This window comes from Primulina huaijiensis, chromosome 3 (genome assembly GCF_012295235.1).
Source record: "Primulina huaijiensis isolate GDHJ02 chromosome 3, ASM1229523v2, whole genome shotgun sequence".
NCBI classification, from domain to species: domain Eukaryota; kingdom Viridiplantae; phylum Streptophyta; class Magnoliopsida; order Lamiales; family Gesneriaceae; genus Primulina; species Primulina huaijiensis.
Window position 1 is genome coordinate 23,400,373 of NC_133308.1, and position 18,486 is coordinate 23,418,858.

The 18,486-nt window shown below is 34.2% G+C and overlaps 3 protein-coding genes across 3 annotated transcripts; 2 read left to right on the forward strand and 1 right to left on the reverse strand.

Annotated features, from left to right (window-relative positions):
• Positions 1–579, reverse strand: LOC140972589 (dirigent protein 22-like). Its single transcript, XM_073434989.1, has one exon. The coding sequence runs from the start codon at positions 577–579 to the stop codon at positions 1–3; it is 579 nt and encodes a 192-aa protein (XP_073291090.1).
• Positions 580–2,617: 2,038 nt separating this feature from the next.
• Positions 2,618–3,201, forward strand: LOC140972590 (uncharacterized). Its single transcript, XM_073434990.1, has 2 exons — positions 2,618–2,753; positions 2,819–3,201. Exons 1-2 carry the CDS (start codon positions 2,618–2,620, stop codon positions 3,199–3,201), a joined length of 519 nt encoding a protein of 172 aa, XP_073291091.1.
• Positions 3,202–11,026: 7,825 nt separating this feature from the next.
• LOC140972591 (uncharacterized) lies at positions 11,027–11,610 on the forward strand. The gene is made up of 2 exons (XM_073434991.1): positions 11,027–11,162; positions 11,228–11,610. The coding sequence occupies exons 1-2, from the start codon at positions 11,027–11,029 to the stop codon at positions 11,608–11,610; spliced, it is 519 nt and encodes a 172-aa protein (XP_073291092.1).
• The last annotated feature ends 6,876 nt before the right edge of the window (positions 11,611–18,486 follow it).

Sequence of the window (18,486 nt, forward strand, 5' to 3'; positions counted from 1 at the left end):
TCAAGAACAACATAGAGAGTATATATACTTGAGAATGCCATAACCAGTTGCATTGAAATCCATATAAGTGGTGGATACAGCAACGCCTCGCGCCAGCCGAAAAACTCCGGTACCTCCAACAATAGATAATTCTCTAGCAGCATTCATTAGGGGATTCCGACCAAACACAGAGATCGTACTACCATCATATGGACCTCCTCTGAAGTAAATATTGAAACTTACGTACACAACTAACTCATTCAGGTCGGAAAAACCAACCAACCCTTGCGCACGACCGAGCGGCTTGGAACTTGGATCGGGTCCAGCAGTAAGCAAGTTATCGATCATAAATAATTGTCCGAAGACTCCGAAGGATGTTGCTGCAGTGATGTTAGATCTCGCTATTTCATAAACTGTCTGTCCAGGACCTCCAAAAATGTCTTGAATGTACACCTGAATGATCTCAGTTTTCGGCACTTGCTTGTTATTCTTCAGATTTTGGAACCATTTATCTACCGGTTGAGGGCCTTGGCTCGATGCCACAATCGCATGAATAACAGAGCAAAGGATGAACATTACAATCACTTTAAACTTCGCCATCTCTCTTAATTATTTTGTTATCTTCTAAAAGATACATATGCGAGTACGTGTTGCGGATCATGAATTTATATAAGCTCGGTCATGCTAAGGAATTATGAAAATCAAGTAATCAAATTTTCTTTTTTATTCACAAAGGACATGATTGGTACGTATTAAATAACATATATTTACTATTCTTGACTTCAGTGCCACTGTTAGGTTTGAGTAGGTCTGTGGGATTTGTATTTATATAATTAAATTAAATAACCGATGTGGTCTTTTTGTTTTATGATCATTTGTTTGTGATACACTTAATAATTTTTTAATTTTAGTTATTTTTCTGTCGGGACACTTATACGACACATTAAGAGATGTTTATATTATTAAAATCTTAAAATCATAACATTAATCAACAATTAAGATAAAATAATAAGTAATCCCAAATTTAACATAACAAAATCCGAAGCAAATACATCACAATTACCATATTCAAATTTAAATTTACTATATGTAGATGTATTGACGGTTTTAACTTTGTTTTATTTAAAATCCATTATTTTGTTTTATTAAACGACAGTGCTACAAGCATAACGGTGCTTAACCATAAGTCACATAGGAAGTATATTTGAAAATAGCATAACCAGTTGTGTTGATGTTCATGTACGTGGTCAGGGGCGGAGCCAACCCAAAAGTTGGGGTGGACTTCAGTTCAAGATAAAATAAAAAGATTATTATATATTTTAATTATGAACTAGATTAAATTTTTGTAAAACTCATTAATAAATTAATATTTATTGTTATTTCAATATTGATCCTAACTCCGTTTTCATTGTGGCATTCAATTTCTTTCAATCAAGTTGCTCATGTACTTGGTACTTTTATTCAATTGAGATTTTGTTAATTTTTTCCTGCGATGCTTTGAAGTTGGTGGTGGCTAGTCAACTTGATGGGCTAGAGAAACGTGTAGAAGTTGAATTGGAAAACTGCATCTTTAATTTGGTTAATTTATTTATTACAAGTCCAGTTTTTTACGCTAATTTGGCCACGAATGGTGCCTCTTAATTCAATGATCAGTCCAATCATTTTCTCAAACAAGATTTAGGCTATATGGATCGATGATTTTTTTCTCAAATTCAGTGTAAGGCTGAAATGGGTTTTCGGTTCAAGTATTTCTTGATTTTAGTGGTGTAAGGGTCAGATTAAAATATGCCCTTTCCATTTAGACTGTGAAACCGTCTTCTGATTGTATTTGTTTTCCAATTGTTGTTGGAAAGCTGTTAAGCTTATTCAGTATGGATATTTGAATCTAACCCCGACGTTGGGGAGCGAACGAGGGCCTTATTTAATCATTTCCCAATTTTGGGAGGTGCATTTATTAATAGTAATGGATTAACTTTTTATTTTTAAATAAGCATGTGATAAGTGAACTAGTCCTTCAAAATAATAACTTTTTTCAATACCTAATAGGTTGGTTTCTCTAATGGGAGCTCAAGGCGCCAAGAAGAAAAATATGTTTTCATTTTTTAAACCAAAAGAAATTACCTGAATTAGAGAAGAGCATTCTCCAACTAAAGTTGTGATCTCAAACCATGATGACCAACATCCCTCAAAGTATCAAAGAGTTGAAAGTGATGTTAGTGGTTATGTTCAACTAGATCTGGTCATGTGTACTCCAATACGGCAATGTCCTGTCAATGAAAGAAATGCAATCAGACGAGCTTATATCTTAAGGGGGCCATATCAACCTGTTATGAAATATATGCGAACCAAATTAGGAGAACAATATCGGCGATTTCAAAAATGTTGGTTTGAGTAATTTTCGTGGTTGGAGTACTCTCCTAATAAAGATGCAGCCTTTTGCTTCCCATGTTTCCTTTTCCAAGGAAAAGAGACTCGTTATCATAGATTTACAGTTAATGGTTTTAGAAGTTGGAAAAGAGTTAATGATGAGAAGATATGTGCTTTATTGATGCATGTGGGAGGTCCTACTTCACCACATAACAATGCAATTCAATCTATGCATGTTTTGATGAATGTAAGTAGTCACATCGATAAAGTGATGAATGCACAGACATCAGAAGAAGTGAAGATGAACCAATTGAGGCTCAAGGCCACAATTGAAAGCATTCGTTGGCTTTGTTTGCAAGAATGTGCATTGAGAGGACATGATGAATCTTCATCTTCTAACAATCAAGGTAATCTTTTAGAGATGATAAAGCTTATGAGAAAATGGATGTTAATATTAATAATGTTATTTTAGAAAAAGTACCAAGAAATGCAAAATATACATCACCAGACATTCAAAAAGGTATTTTGCATATTCTTTCCAAGAGAGTGAGAAAAAAAATAAGTGAGGAGGTTGGGAATGCAAAATTTTGTCTTTTGGTTGATGAGGCTAAAGACATGATATCAAACAAAGAGCAAATGACTATTGTGTTGAGATTTGTTGATCGTGACGGTTTCTTATTAGAGTGTTTATTTGATATTGTGCACGTTGTTGATACCACTCCGGTGACACTAAAAAAAGAAATTTGTAATGTGCTTGGCCGACATGAGTTGTATATCAAAGATATTCGGGGTCAAGGATACGATGGAGCTAGCATATGCGTGGCTCATGGAACGGACTGCAAGCTCTTTTTCTGAAAGATTCTCCACAAGCATATTATGTTCATTGTTTTGCACATAGATTTCAGTTGGCATTGGTAGCCGCTGCTGAAAAAGAGAGTTCTATTTGACTATTTTTTTCAAAATTAACTTCTATTTGTAATCTCATAAGGTATCTCCAAAACGTCACACTGAGTTGCAATATGTCCAAACTTATATTGAATAATATAAGTAGTTGAATGACAATTATTTTATGCGATTGGTGAGGCTCATAGTAGCCTATAAAGAAAAATTATACCTTGGTAGTTTGATTCTGATAGCATATTAGCGATAGACTTAGCGCTATTACTTTCGAATAACAACCGGTTGATAAAAATTATTTTGGAATATTATATTGTATCACAATAGTGACAATCATGGAGTAAGAGGAGATTGATATGTGTGAACCCATTAGCTACTTTGTTACATTAGCGAGGGAGAAATACAAAATGTTACAATATTAAAATGATGATATGAAAATGAAATATTTTACAAAAAAAAAAAAAAAANTTTGTAACAATAGTACTCTCGGCAAGTAACCATCCTGTTGTTATAGCTTCTAACAGCTGTAAAGATAGTAAAATGCTTTTAAAATTACGTGCACAAAAAATCTATGAGCATGAAACAATATTGTAACACCCCGAAAATTTGAAGGTCCACGTAAACCATATGCATACAAGTTATTAAATTCTTTGTGTATTTAAATTAATTGTTTTAATTGCATAAATTAATTATGATGGCATATTTACATGTTTAAAATATACTTTTCTACATGGTTACATTAAAATGCATTTTTAAAAGTTATTCGAGTTGCGATCGAGGAACGGAGACCGAGGGCTGAAAAAGAGAAAATTTTTTTATTTAATAATTTTTTTAATTATTTAAATTAAGGATGATGCTTTTTCTTATTTTTGAAAATAAAGATTTTGAGGTTATTTTATATGCCGAGACGTAATTTTATCGGTGTTAGATTTTCAACAAAAATACGAACGTTTTGACAACCAGACTAATAATTTCACAAACTTTATTAAAAAAATAATTTTATTAAGCACTAATGGGCTTATTGGGCCTAACTAACCATTTTAATGGGATAAGATATTATTAGTGTTTTTATTAAATATAAATTACTAAAGCCACTCCTTGATTAACTCTTAACACACGCCCCTTTACTAAACAAGTTACAAGGACTCCTTTTCCCCACCAACAACTCACGGCACACACCAGATCAAGCAAGGGAAGTTCGAAAATTTGCTAGGAAATTCACCCTAGGTTTATCGTCGCCGTTCTTCTATCCGTCAACGTAAAATCGTGCATTAAAAATGCAAAGGTACGCCATAATTCTTTCCTTTACTCATCATCACACCATAATATGTATTTGAATAAGAATTGCATGAAAAACAAGTGCCCTTTATTATTATTTTCGTTTTTATGCATCAACATGAATTTAAGGCATGATTTTTGTACCAAAACTTGTTGATTACTCACATGAAGGGGCTGCCATGATTAGGGGATGTTCAAGGGTGATTTTTACACGAGTCAGGGAGTCCTAAGGCACACGAGAACAGGCTGCACACCAGAAACGAAGAAGCTGGAACCGAATCTGCATGTTTGCACCAATGTTCGGGTTTAAGGGTGTATGGTTGCATGGCTTGGCTTGGGTCACGGCTGGGGCTTGGCTCGGGTCAGGGAAGGAGTTCTAGCTTGAGGGTCACGGCTGGGGAGGAGTCCTAGCTTTGAGGATCATGGCTGGGGAGAGAGCCTTCAAGGAGGGCTGCACGAGCAGCAGCCGCGCAGGGTATAAGGGGCTCGGCTAGGGGGCTTTGGTCTGGGGGCTTTGGGCTGGGCTATGTCAAGTCCTTAGGGTCCTAAGAGGGTGCACAAGGGTCTGGGCTTGGGGCTGGCTCGTTGGTGAAGTGGCTAGGCGAGTTCGAAGAGTCCTAGCTCAAGAGGGGTTCTCGACCTGCAGCTTTTGCTGGTGTAGGGGCTGCGGCGAGGGCTATGGTTCGAGTCCTAGGGGTTCTAGTGGTCCAGAGGGTTCATGAGAATCCAGGGGTGGGCTGGTTCGAAGATGGCTCGGGCTGGTTTGGGCATGGCTCATAGAAATCGCAAGATGGTTCAAGGTGTCTTAGTGTGGTTTGAAACTAGGGGTTCTAATGGTTTAAAATTAAAACATAGCTCATGGGGGTCAAGTCGTGGTTCACAAGGGTCAAATAATTATTAAAAGTATAAGTTTTTAATTTGAGAATTTTAGATTAAAATTTGGGTTAATTCGAGATTAAAACGTATTAATATGTTGTATTTAAAGAATAAATTAAAAGCCATCAATTTAAACCACATAAAAATACGAGAGAATTCATTTAAGCTTAAATAATTATTTGGGATGGTCTAGAGTCAACGGAATTAAGAAATGTCAAAAACGAGAATTTTACATCTTGAGATAAAACGGTAATTTTACACCCGAAAATAGTAAATGTCATGGTAGTGTCCTGAATGTTGTTTTATATGTTAAAATGATTATTTTAAATGTTTATGGATTTTTATGATTAAAAGATAACACTAAAAGACATGTTGCATGCTTGGTTTAAAATAAAAACGTTATATGTATGTTTGATTTTTATAAGTGATGAAAATATGAAACATTGAAGGAAGTGAAGTAGTTGTGACTAATATGAATACGTGATACAATGATACGATGATATGTTAATACGTAGGCCAAGACTCAGTTGACGGGTGAGAGTGTCGCTGATGTCCTCGTCTCCTAGTACTGTGGTTACATGTAGATGGATCCATCGCCCAATACGAATACGAATACGAAAGTCACAATTAACGGTCTAAATTCAACGAAAATGAATATGAATATGAATACGAATTTGGATATGAATATGATGAATATGAATATGTTTATGATGATATGAAAATGTTTATGTTTAAAGTTTATGCATCATTATGAAAATGATATTTTACGTACAAGTATTTTCACTGTTGCATGTGATCTGTATATGTATTACTTGTTATCAAGATTATGTTGTGTTGAGTCTTTAGACTCACTATGTGTGATTGATGCAGGTGAGTTTGATATTAATTATAATAGAGGTCTTGATGGTTGATCTGACTGGACTGAAGGTGCACATAACCCGAAGAACAACGCTTATCTTTCCACACTTATGTTTATGATTTATGTTAAAGATTTTTACGACTTTTATTATGATTTTGAGTGGTTTTTGAGAGGTTGTTAGTTTTAGCAATTTTGCTAAGTAGGATACGAAAACGATTGACGATTTTACGATTCAAACAATTTTCCTTTGATTTTCAAATATGGTTGGATGTTTTATTTTTAAAATGGCGCAAAATATTATATACATATGTGTGTGTGTATTACGATTCGGCCGAAATAACTATGAGAGAAAAAAATTCTAGTGTTTTTTTAAAAAAAGAGTAGTGGACGTTTCAAATATCAAATTTAGAAAATCACAATTAAAATTCAAATACATGGTTGAACTAAGATTTCCTTCAAATAATTTGTAAGTAATTCTATAGTGACCGTAAAACTTCCTCAATAATAAACTAAAACATTTACAGTGATAAATTTTTATGGGAAATTTGAGAAAAATACCTCTCTGTTATGTTTGAAGAATAGATTCCACGGAGGAAAAATATGTTGGATTCCCAGTTACATGATGTGACTGGAGAACAATGCTCGTATCCTTAAATTTCGGGATTTTTTGGTGCCATCCATTTTCTCCATTTGGAAAAAGAAGTGGATATTGCAGGGGATCATAACAACCAAAATAATGCTTTATTATGTGTTTATGCCCATCGATCCCATGAAGTATTATGTCCCTATCATATGGAATGTTAGGATTATTTCCCTCTACCCAAATAGCAGCAACTTGATCAGCTGTAGGATTGTTGTAGCAACACTGATATACTCCAACATTCTTGCATATTTGAAGTGTTACGTTTTCAATAGAGGGAAAAGCATTTATTTGATGCAATAATTCTGCATATGGAATTTTTTTCATGACATCAATCAATAGCTTCATAGTATCTTCACAAATATCAGCATTGTCGAATACACCCATCCTATTAGTCAATTCGTTGCAGCTATCCCAAAAATACAGTTGGAAATGAGACGGTTTTCCTTCACGAGGAGTGAAAGGTGGGAGTGTATGGAATACCTGTCCTAACACTCTAAATGTGTAGATTCCAATCTCGAAGAAGCAAGATTATTATCCATTTTAACACCAAAAGAAGTGAAAGAAAATATACTGTTATATACTCTGATTTTTTTTCGAAAATCCTCTCGTCTTGAGATTGTGTGTCGGTAAATAGTAAAAATAATTCATGTGAAATGATTTTGACTGCTAATATGATTTTTCAATTATCATAGCAGAACGTGGGGATCTCAAATTCAAAATTTTTGTTTTATTTAAAAAATCACCAATCTGTAAGGGTGAATGCACCGACACAAGAAAACAATATTGCGTGAATCAATTGCATCCCTAGAACATGTAAGGTACTATGTGCACCTGCCGCTGGAAGTCAAGCCCTACCACAACTTAGCTTTACAATATCAATGGAAATCGTGGCCTAATTTCATCCACACTCATTGATTGATGTTATAGCTTTTGAAAAGTGACCTCACGATTCCAAACCCATTGAACAAAGAACCGCTGTCGATGCCGTTCATGTTGAACGTGGCGACATCGGCACCGTTCAACATGTGCCCGGTGTAAGATCCTCCACCCCCAGTTCCGTAAATACCTTCGCACAAATCGGCTATTTCCACCGGGAAAACCGGGTCCTGACCCGCATACCAGGCGTTGATTAACGGGATGGTGGATAGCTCCGCTATCCATGGGCTATCACGCTGATGATGCCGTCCACCCCAACGTCTTCGTTCGGCGGCTTCACCGCCTTCAGCCCCGGAATGTTCTCCGGCACGGAGAATGGGTACGCGCACACGTCGGGGAAGAGCTTGGCTGAGTTTCCCACCCAGACGTACGGCAGCGTGTTCCCGACGATCGAGGGGAAGGTGAAGTAATGGAAGCCGCAAACGTTGTCGTGTTGATTTCTCTCATATATGCAACTCTTATATAGACACACACACACACACTCACATATATATACACACACAGATTTCCTTCTGATATATAGTATAAAAAGGAGAGGAACAACTATCAAACAACGCTATAATCATTCCCAGACTCAAGAACAACATAGAGAGTATATATACTTGAGAATGCCATAACCAGTTGCATTGAAATCCATATAAGTGGTGGATACAGCAACGCCTCGCGCCAGCCGAAAAACTCCGGTACCTCCAACAATAGATAATTCTCTAGCAGCATTCATTAGGGGATTCCGACCAAACACAGAGATCGTACTACCATCATATGGACCTCCTCTGAAGTAAATATTGAAACTTACGTACACAACTAACTCATTCAGGTCGGAAAAACCAACCAACCCTTGCGCACGACCGAGCGGCTTGGAACTTGGATCGGGTCCAGCAGTAAGCAAGTTATCGATCATAAATAATTGTCCGAAGACTCCGAAGGATGTTGCTGCAGTGATGTTAGATCTCGCTATTTCATAAACTGTCTGTCCAGGACCTCCAAAAATGTCTTGAATGTACACCTGAATGATCTCAGTTTTCGGCACTTGCTTGTTATTCTTCAGATTTTGGAACCATTTATCTACCGGTTGAGGGCCTTGGCTCGATGCCACAATCGCATGAATAACAGAGCAAAGGATGAACATTACAATCACTTTAAACTTCGCCATCTCTCTTAATTATTTTGTTATCTTCTAAAAGATACATATGCGAGTACGTGTTGCGGATCATGAATTTATATAAGCTCGGTCATGCTAAGGAATTATGAAAATCAAGTAATCAAATTTTCTTTTTTATTCACAAAGGACATGATTGGTACGTATTAAATAACATATATTTACTATTCTTGACTTCAGTGCCACTGTTAGGTTTGAGTAGGTCTGTGGGATTTGTATTTATATAATTAAATTAAATAACCGATGTGGTCTTTTTGTTTTATGATCATTTGTTTGTGATACACTTAATAATTTTTTAATTTTAGTTATTTTTCTGTCGGGACACTTATACGACACATTAAGAGATGTTTATATTATTAAAATCTTAAAATCATAACATTAATCAACAATTAAGATAAAATAATAAGTAATCCCAAATTTAACATAACAAAATCCGAAGCAAATACATCACAATTACCATATTCAAATTTAAATTTACTATATGTAGATGTATTGACGGTTTTAACTTTGTTTTATTTAAAATCCATTATTTTGTTTTATTAAACGACAGTGCTACAAGCATAACGGTGCTTAACCATAAGTCACATAGGAAGTATATTTGAAAATAGCATAACCAGTTGTGTTGATGTTCATGTACGTGGTCAGGGGCGGAGCCAACCCAAAAGTTGGGGTGGACTTCAGTTCAAGATAAAATAAAAAGATTATTATATATTTTAATTATGAACTAGATTAAATTTTTGTAAAACTCATTAATAAATTAATATTTATTGTTATTTCAATATTGATCCTAACTCCGTTTTCATTGTGGCATTCAATTTCTTTCAATCAAGTTGCTCATGTACTTGGTACTTTTATTCAATTGAGATTTTGTTAATTTTTTCCTGCGATGCTTTGAAGTTGGTGGTGGCTAGTCAACTTGATGGGCTAGAGAAACGTGTAGAAGTTGAATTGGAAAACTGCATCTTTAATTTGGTTAATTTATTTATTACAAGTCCAGTTTTTTACGCTAATTTGGCCACGAATGGTGCCTCTTAATTCAATGATCAGTCCAATCATTTTCTCAAACAAGATTTAGGCTATATGGATCGATGATTTTTTTCTCAAATTCAGTGTAAGGCTGAAATGGGTTTTCGGTTCAAGTATTTCTTGATTTTAGTGGTGTAAGGGTCAGATTAAAATATGCCCTTTCCATTTAGACTGTGAAACCGTCTTCTGATTGTATTTGTTTTCCAATTGTTGTTGGAAAGCTGTTAAGCTTATTCAGTATGGATATTTGAATCTAACCCCGACGTTGGGGAGCGAACGAGGGCCTTATTTAATCATTTCCCAATTTTGGGAGGTGCATTTATTAATAGTAATGGATTAACTTTTTATTTTTAAATAAGCATGTGATAAGTGAACTAGTCCTTCAAAATAATAACTTTTTTCAATACCTAATAGGTTGGTTTCTCTAATGGGAGCTCAAGGCGCCAAGAAGAAAAATATGTTTTCATTTTTTAAACCAAAAGAAATTACCTGAATTAGAGAAGAGCATTCTCCAACTAAAGTTGTGATCTCAAACCATGATGACCAACATCCCTCAAAGTATCAAAGAGTTGAAAGTGATGTTAGTGGTTATGTTCAACTAGATCTGGTCATGTGTACTCCAATACGGCAATGTCCTGTCAATGAAAGAAATGCAATCAGACGAGCTTATATCTTAAGGGGGCCATATCAACCTGTTATGAAATATATGCGAACCAAATTAGGAGAACAATATCGGCGATTTCAAAAATGTTGGTTTGAGTAATTTTCGTGGTTGGAGTACTCTCCTAATAAAGATGCAGCCTTTTGCTTCCCATGTTTCCTTTTCCAAGGAAAAGAGACTCGTTATCATAGATTTACAGTTAATGGTTTTAGAAGTTGGAAAAGAGTTAATGATGAGAAGATATGTGCTTTATTGATGCATGTGGGAGGTCCTACTTCACCACATAACAATGCAATTCAATCTATGCATGTTTTGATGAATGTAAGTAGTCACATCGATAAAGTGATGAATGCACAGACATCAGAAGAAGTGAAGATGAACCAATTGAGGCTCAAGGCCACAATTGAAAGCATTCGTTGGCTTTGTTTGCAAGAATGTGCATTGAGAGGACATGATGAATCTTCATCTTCTAACAATCAAGGTAATCTTTTAGAGATGATAAAGCTTATGAGAAAATGGATGTTAATATTAATAATGTTATTTTAGAAAAAGTACCAAGAAATGCAAAATATACATCACCAGACATTCAAAAAGGTATTTTGCATATTCTTTCCAAGAGAGTGAGAAAAAAAATAAGTGAGGAGGTTGGGAATGCAAAATTTTGTCTTTTGGTTGATGAGGCTAAAGACATGATATCAAACAAAGAGCAAATGACTATTGTGTTGAGATTTGTTGATCGTGACGGTTTCTTATTAGAGTGTTTATTTGATATTGTGCACGTTGTTGATACCACTCCGGTGACACTAAAAAAAGAAATTTGTAATGTGCTTGGCCGACATGAGTTGTATATCAAAGATATTCGGGGTCAAGGATACGATGGAGCTAGCATATGCGTGGCTCATGGAACGGACTGCAAGCTCTTTTTCTGAAAGATTCTCCACAAGCATATTATGTTCATTGTTTTGCACATAGATTTCAGTTGGCATTGGTAGCCGCTGCTGAAAAAGAGAGTTCTATTTGACTATTTTTTTCAAAATTAACTTCTATTTGTAATCTCATAAGGTATCTCCAAAACGTCACACTGAGTTGCAATATGTCCAAACTTATATTGAATAATATAAGTAGTTGAATGACAATTATTTTATGCGATTGGTGAGGCTCATAGTAGCCTATAAAGAAAAATTATACCTTGGTAGTTTGATTCTGATAGCATATTAGCGATAGACTTAGCGCTATTACTTTCGAATAACAACCGGTTGATAAAAATTATTTTGGAATATTATATTGTATCACAATAGTGACAATCATGGAGTAAGAGGAGATTGATATGTGTGAACCCATTAGCTACTTTGTTACATTAGCGAGGGAGAAATACAAAATGTTACAATATTAAAATGATGATATGAAAATGAAATATTTTACAAAAAAAAAAAAAAAAATAAATGCACCTTGGGCAATATGTTAAATGCAAACCTTTTGGATGAGGTAAGTAGTGAAGGTGTTCGGCCTATGGTGAACTTTTATGTGGATGAGCAAATTGGAATTAATTGATGAAGAAATTGGAGTTGCCAAATTAATTCAAATAAATCAGTTATATGTAGGAGGAAATAAAATACTACTTATCAAGATTCAATTCACTCTGACATCGTTTGGTTCGTGTGATAGGATAAGTAAATGATATATAATAAGAGTGATTAGAAAATAAAAAGTATGGATAAATAACACATTATGATAAATTATATGATGTTTGACATGATTTTAACTTGTTTGATTATTTTTGTTAATTATATTATGATTACTAAAATGTCCTCATCATATATTAATTAGTAATATATTCTTAAAATGATTGAATAAATAAATAATATTTCTAGAATTAATTTATTTAAAAAATTATAAATAAAATTAAAATACTATATTAATCTTAAAATTTTCATTAATTTCGATTTCTGAAAACAACTAAAAAATCGATTAATATTATAGAAAACAATTAAAATTTGATAATAACATAAATATTCATTTATTGTGATAATTAAAATAGTAATACAAATTTGAATATTAAATAATGGTTAATAAAAATTATAATATTACGGTTCAAAGTAATATGATAATAATTAAACTGTAATCAATAATAATTAAATTATTTATAATATTAGTCAAATTAAAAATTATATTTAAATATTATTAAATTTGTTGAATTTATAATTATTTTAAACTTTAAGACATTAAAAGAAAATTTAAATTAATCAAACATAATCCTTTGTCCCCCAAAAGATTACATAACCACCAATAAGAGGATAATAATACATACAGTGCGGGCAGAGTGTGGGCTGAACGAGACTATCACAATCTTAATAATGCACATCAAACACATCATCTAAAATTTATTGAATACTGGTTTTGTTCTCATTATACAAAAAACTTGATTTCACCCATATATGCAACTCATATATGTACATACATACGCACACACACTCATATTATACACAAACACACACACACAGAGAGAGAGAGAGAGAGAGATTTCCTTCTGATATAGTAAAAAAAGAGAGGAACAACTATCAAACAACGCTATAATCACTCTCAGATTCAAGAACAACATAGAAAGTATACTTGAGAATGCCATAACCAGTTGCATTGTAATTCATATGAGTGCTAGCTACAGCGACGCCTCGTGCCAAGCGAAAAACTCCGGTACCCCCAACAATAGATAATTCTCGAGTAGCATCCAGTACAGGATTCCGGCCTAATACGGAGATGGTGCTACCGTTATATGGACCTCCTTTGAAGAAAAAATTAACACTCAGGTACAACGCAAATTCATTCAGGTCAGCAAAACCAACCAACCCTTGCGCACGACCGATTGCTTGGGAACCTGGATCAGGTTCCGCGGTTAGCAAGTCATCCGCCATAAATAGTTGCCCGAACGATGTCGGTGAAGTTGAAGTGATGTTAGATCTGGCTATTTCATGAACTGTTTGTCCCGGACCACCTAAAACATCTTGAACATACACCTGAATAATAGTAGTTTTCGGTATCATAGGCCAAATCTTTATGTTTCGAAACCATGTATCTACGTGTTGATGGCCTTGGCATGAAACTACAATCACATGAACCAAAGAGCAGATCAGGATAAACATTTTACTTACCTTGAAGTTTGCCATGGCTCACTTATTTGGTTGTCTTTTGAAAGATATATAATTTATTAACTAAGCTGTGCTAAGGAATAATATATATATATATATATATATTTAAAAATTTTTTTTTTGTATTAAAATTTTTTCAGACTCTCGCACATGCTTAATTAATGCCTTATAATTGTATATGTGTGAATTAAGGGAAATAAATATACTTTTTTTTTAAAATTTTCTTTGATACATAATTGTGTAATTTGTGTTCGAAATTAGCACGCTATTATTACTTTGACAAATTGCACACAAGATAGAATGCCAAATTTGGTATGGCAAATTAGCGTTGATCGAATCCATATTTCCTCAGATCCTGATGAAAATCAAGATATTCAACGTGAGTTGAAATTTCGATAGATTTGAAAGACAGTTACCATATATTTAATTGATAAATGAATCACCAATTTCTATCATTTTTTTTAATCTTTATAGTTGACACCTATTTAAAATGTTGACGATATTTAAAAAGTCTATGTCAAGACACACAATAAGAAATGTATATATATTAAATAACTTCACAATATCTAATCTTTAGAGGAAAAATCCAATAATGATCATATTAATACTTTATTTTATAAAAAATTTATTTCTTACATATATCATATCAAAACAACGGCTCAAGCTAACGTCATTGCCATGCTCAAGAAAAAGTAACATATAAGGTAAATTTGAAAATAGGATAACCAGTTGCATTGAAATCCATATAAGTGGTGGATACAGCAACGCCTCGCGCCAGCCGAAAAACTCCTGTACCTCCAACAATAGATAATTCTCTAGCAGCATTCATTAAGGGATTCCGTCCAAACACAGATATCGTACTACCGTCATATGGACCTCCTCTGAAGTAAAAATTGACACTTACGTACACAACTAACTCATTCAGGTCGGAAAAACCAACCAACCCTTGAGCACGACCGAGCGGCTGGGAACTTGGATCAGGTCCAACAGTAAGCAAGTCATCGGACATAAATAATTGTCCGAAGACTCGAAGGATGTTGCTGAAGTGATGTTAGATCTCGCTATTTCATAAACTGTCTGTCCAGGACCACTTAAAACGTCTTGAACGTACACCTGAATGATCTCAGTTTTGGGCAGTAACTTGTTTTTCTTCAGATTTTGGAACCATTTATCTACCGGTTGAGGGCCTTGGCTCGATGCCACAATCGCATGAATAACAGAGTAAAAATGAACATTAGAATCACTTTAAACTTTGCCATCTCTCTTAATTATTTTGTTATCTTCTAAAAGATAACATATGCAAGTACGTGTTGCGGATCATGAATTTATATAAGCTCGATTATGCTAAGGAGTTGTGCAAATCAAGTGATCAAATTTTCTTTTTTATTCACAAAGGACATGATTGGTACGTATTAGATAACATATATTTATTATTCTTGACTTCAGTGCCACTGTTGGGTTTGGGTAGGGTCTCTGCATTAAATTTAGTCACGTGGGATTTGTATGTATATAATTAAATAACTGATGTGGTCTTTTTGTTTTTTAATCATTTGTGATACACTATTTTTTTTTTAAAATTTTAGTTATTATTCTGTCGTGGCACTTACATGACACATTATAAGAGATGTTTATATTCTTAAAATCTTAAAATCATAATATTAATCAACAATTAAGATAAAATCATAAGTAATCCCAAATTTAACATAACAAAATCCGAAGCAAATACATCACAAATACCATATTCAAATTTAAATTTATTATATGTAGATGTATTGACGGTTTTAACTTTGTTTTATTTAAAATCCATTATTTTGTTTTATTAAACGACAGTGCTACAAGCATAGCCGTGCTGAAACATAAGTCACATAGAAAGTATATTTGAAAATAGCATAACCAGTTGCGTTGATGTTCATGTACGTGGTGGCTACAACGATACCTCGCGCCATCCGAAAAGCTCCGGTACCTCCAACAATAGATAATTCTCGAGCGTTACTCAGCAATGGATCCCGTCCTAACACAGATATCACACTACCATTATACGGACTTACTTGGAAGAGAAAGTTACCACTCAAGTATAATGCAGGCTCATTCAGGTCGGCATAACGAATCAATCCTTGCGCACGGCCAACTGCTTGGGAATTCGGATCAGGTCCCACGGTCAATATGTCATCTGCCATAAAAAGTTGCCCGAAGGATGTCGGGGAAGTCGATGTNGTTAAAATCAAATTATTTTTTGTCAGCCTGAATGATTTCTTCTGTTAAATTCTTAGTAGATATAGTAACTTAAAAAAGGTAAATCTATTTTATAAACTCGATCAATCGTGAATTAATGTTATATATTTAATGGTGGAAGGAGAGAAAGGAAAGTGCTTATGTCATCATTTTCACTTATTCTGAGAAATTTCCAATGGATCATCCATCTCAAAATTATCCAAAGTCAAGTACGTTTAACTTCGAAGTTCTTATGTGACGAACTCTAGAAAAGAAGATTCGCTTTCTTAATATAAGCATTAAATATCAAATCTTTTAATTCCCTACTCAACTGCACAGTCCAATACCTGAACAGATTTTTTGGAATCTCTCTCATTTCGGTGTAGGATCAATTCATTCATGTTAATTCCCTTCGTCTAGAACCCTACCAAGAGCCGCTCATTATCCGTGCAACCTCATGACACCTGCGATCAGCCCTCAGTACTGTCTTCGGCCCCGGGCGTCACAAGTAGTCCATAGGTACTATACATATCAGAACTAAACGCGATTAATTATATGTTAGTGCTCTGAAAATTTAGGGTCTTGAGTCTTTATCATTGCATAATCTTCAAAGCAAATAAGTATGAAATTTATAGTTGACATAGACATAATGATATAATAGTCGACTTAGGAAAGCCATTCGGAGCAGTCATTTTGTCCTGGATAATAGAAAAACAACATATTTAACTTCGTGGATGGCGGGAACATGACCAATATCCGAACCATAATCTGCAGAAAGACTATGCATGTTTTCTAACCATATTCTGGAAAAGTTTTAGATTATATGTTCCCCTTCTTTCAACCATTTACACACGACTTTTTGTTTCGAAATCAATATTTCCATACCAGCACATTAGCTAGATTAGCATGAGTACATCTGAAAAGAGCAATCTTATTATTGTCATTAGGGGCTGATTACCACCCTAATCGAGTTTTGTGACAGCTGATTCAGTGGCTTTTCTTGGTACCATATGTGATTTAATTATCGGCTAGCTTAGCTAACAAATTCATCAAGGATCGACAACAGCGGCGTAGCTTCACTAGGGGCTAGGGTGGGCTTTAGCCCGGCCTAGTCTCGAGATTAATGTGTATATATAGTTATATATTTTAGGAATTTTAGTCACTGAGCAAAATTTTTATACATGGATTTCTATGAGTTTTAAATAATCTGACATTTGAGCTTATTCTATATCTATGTGATTATCTTAATTTATATATTTTCGCATTCTAATTCTACACTTCATATATATATANTACTTATTTTACTATGAATTTATTTAAAAAGTTCTTTATTATAAATGATATTTATCATGTATCTTGATATATTAAATTCTTAAGATGATTTTTAAAATTTATCTAGTTCATATTATAAAAAATATAACAAAAAATTAAAAAAAATACATTAAATAATATTTATATTTTCAATGTTCAACCCACCCTATTTTAAAATTTTGGCTACGCCCCTGATCGACAATGTGTTCCATGTGTCACAATCGAGAAGATATGTATAAGACCCCGATTTATTCATGCATTACTTTTTTTAAAAAAAATTCAAGTGAATACAAATTTTTCAATCATGCATTGTTTTTTTTTAAATCCAAATTTATTTTTGTGTATCTATTCACACTGTATACGTATTTTTTGGATATATATTCCTTCGAAAACCTTACATGGGTGATGATGAATTCATGAACATATGCCAATTAGTTAAAATGAATATTAAATAGATAACTATTTATTCCATAGACTGTTGACGAATATAAAAAAATGTAAAGGAACAAAGTAAAATATATAAAGAGATTGTAATATATAAATAACTTCACCATATGTGATATAATTTTCCTTGTGTAGAAGGAAATTAAAACAAAAACCGAATTATTGAAAACCAATCACTTTGCTATATCGAACAACATTGCTACAATCGTTGCCATGCATGTTCTTCAAAAGTAAGTAACATATAAGGTATATTTGAAAATGGCATAACCAGTTGCATTGAAATCCATATAAGTGGTGGATACAGCGACACCTCGCGCCAGCCGAAAAACTCCGGTACCTCCAACAATAGATAATTCTCTAGCAGCATTCTGTATGGGATTCCGTCCAAACACAGAGATCGTACTACCATCATATGGACCTCCTCTGAAGTAAAAATTGACACTTACGTACACAACCAACTCATTCAGGTCGGAAAAACCAACCAACCCTTGCGCACGACCGAGCGGCTGGGAACTTGGATCAGGTCCAGCAGTAAGCAAGTCATCGGACATAAATAATTGTCCGAAGACTCCGAAGGATGTTGCTGAAGTGATGTTAGATCTCGCTATTTCATAAACTGTCTGTCCAGGACCACCTAAAACGTCTTGAACGTACACCTGAATGATCTCAGTTTTCGGCACTAGCTTGTTCTTCTTC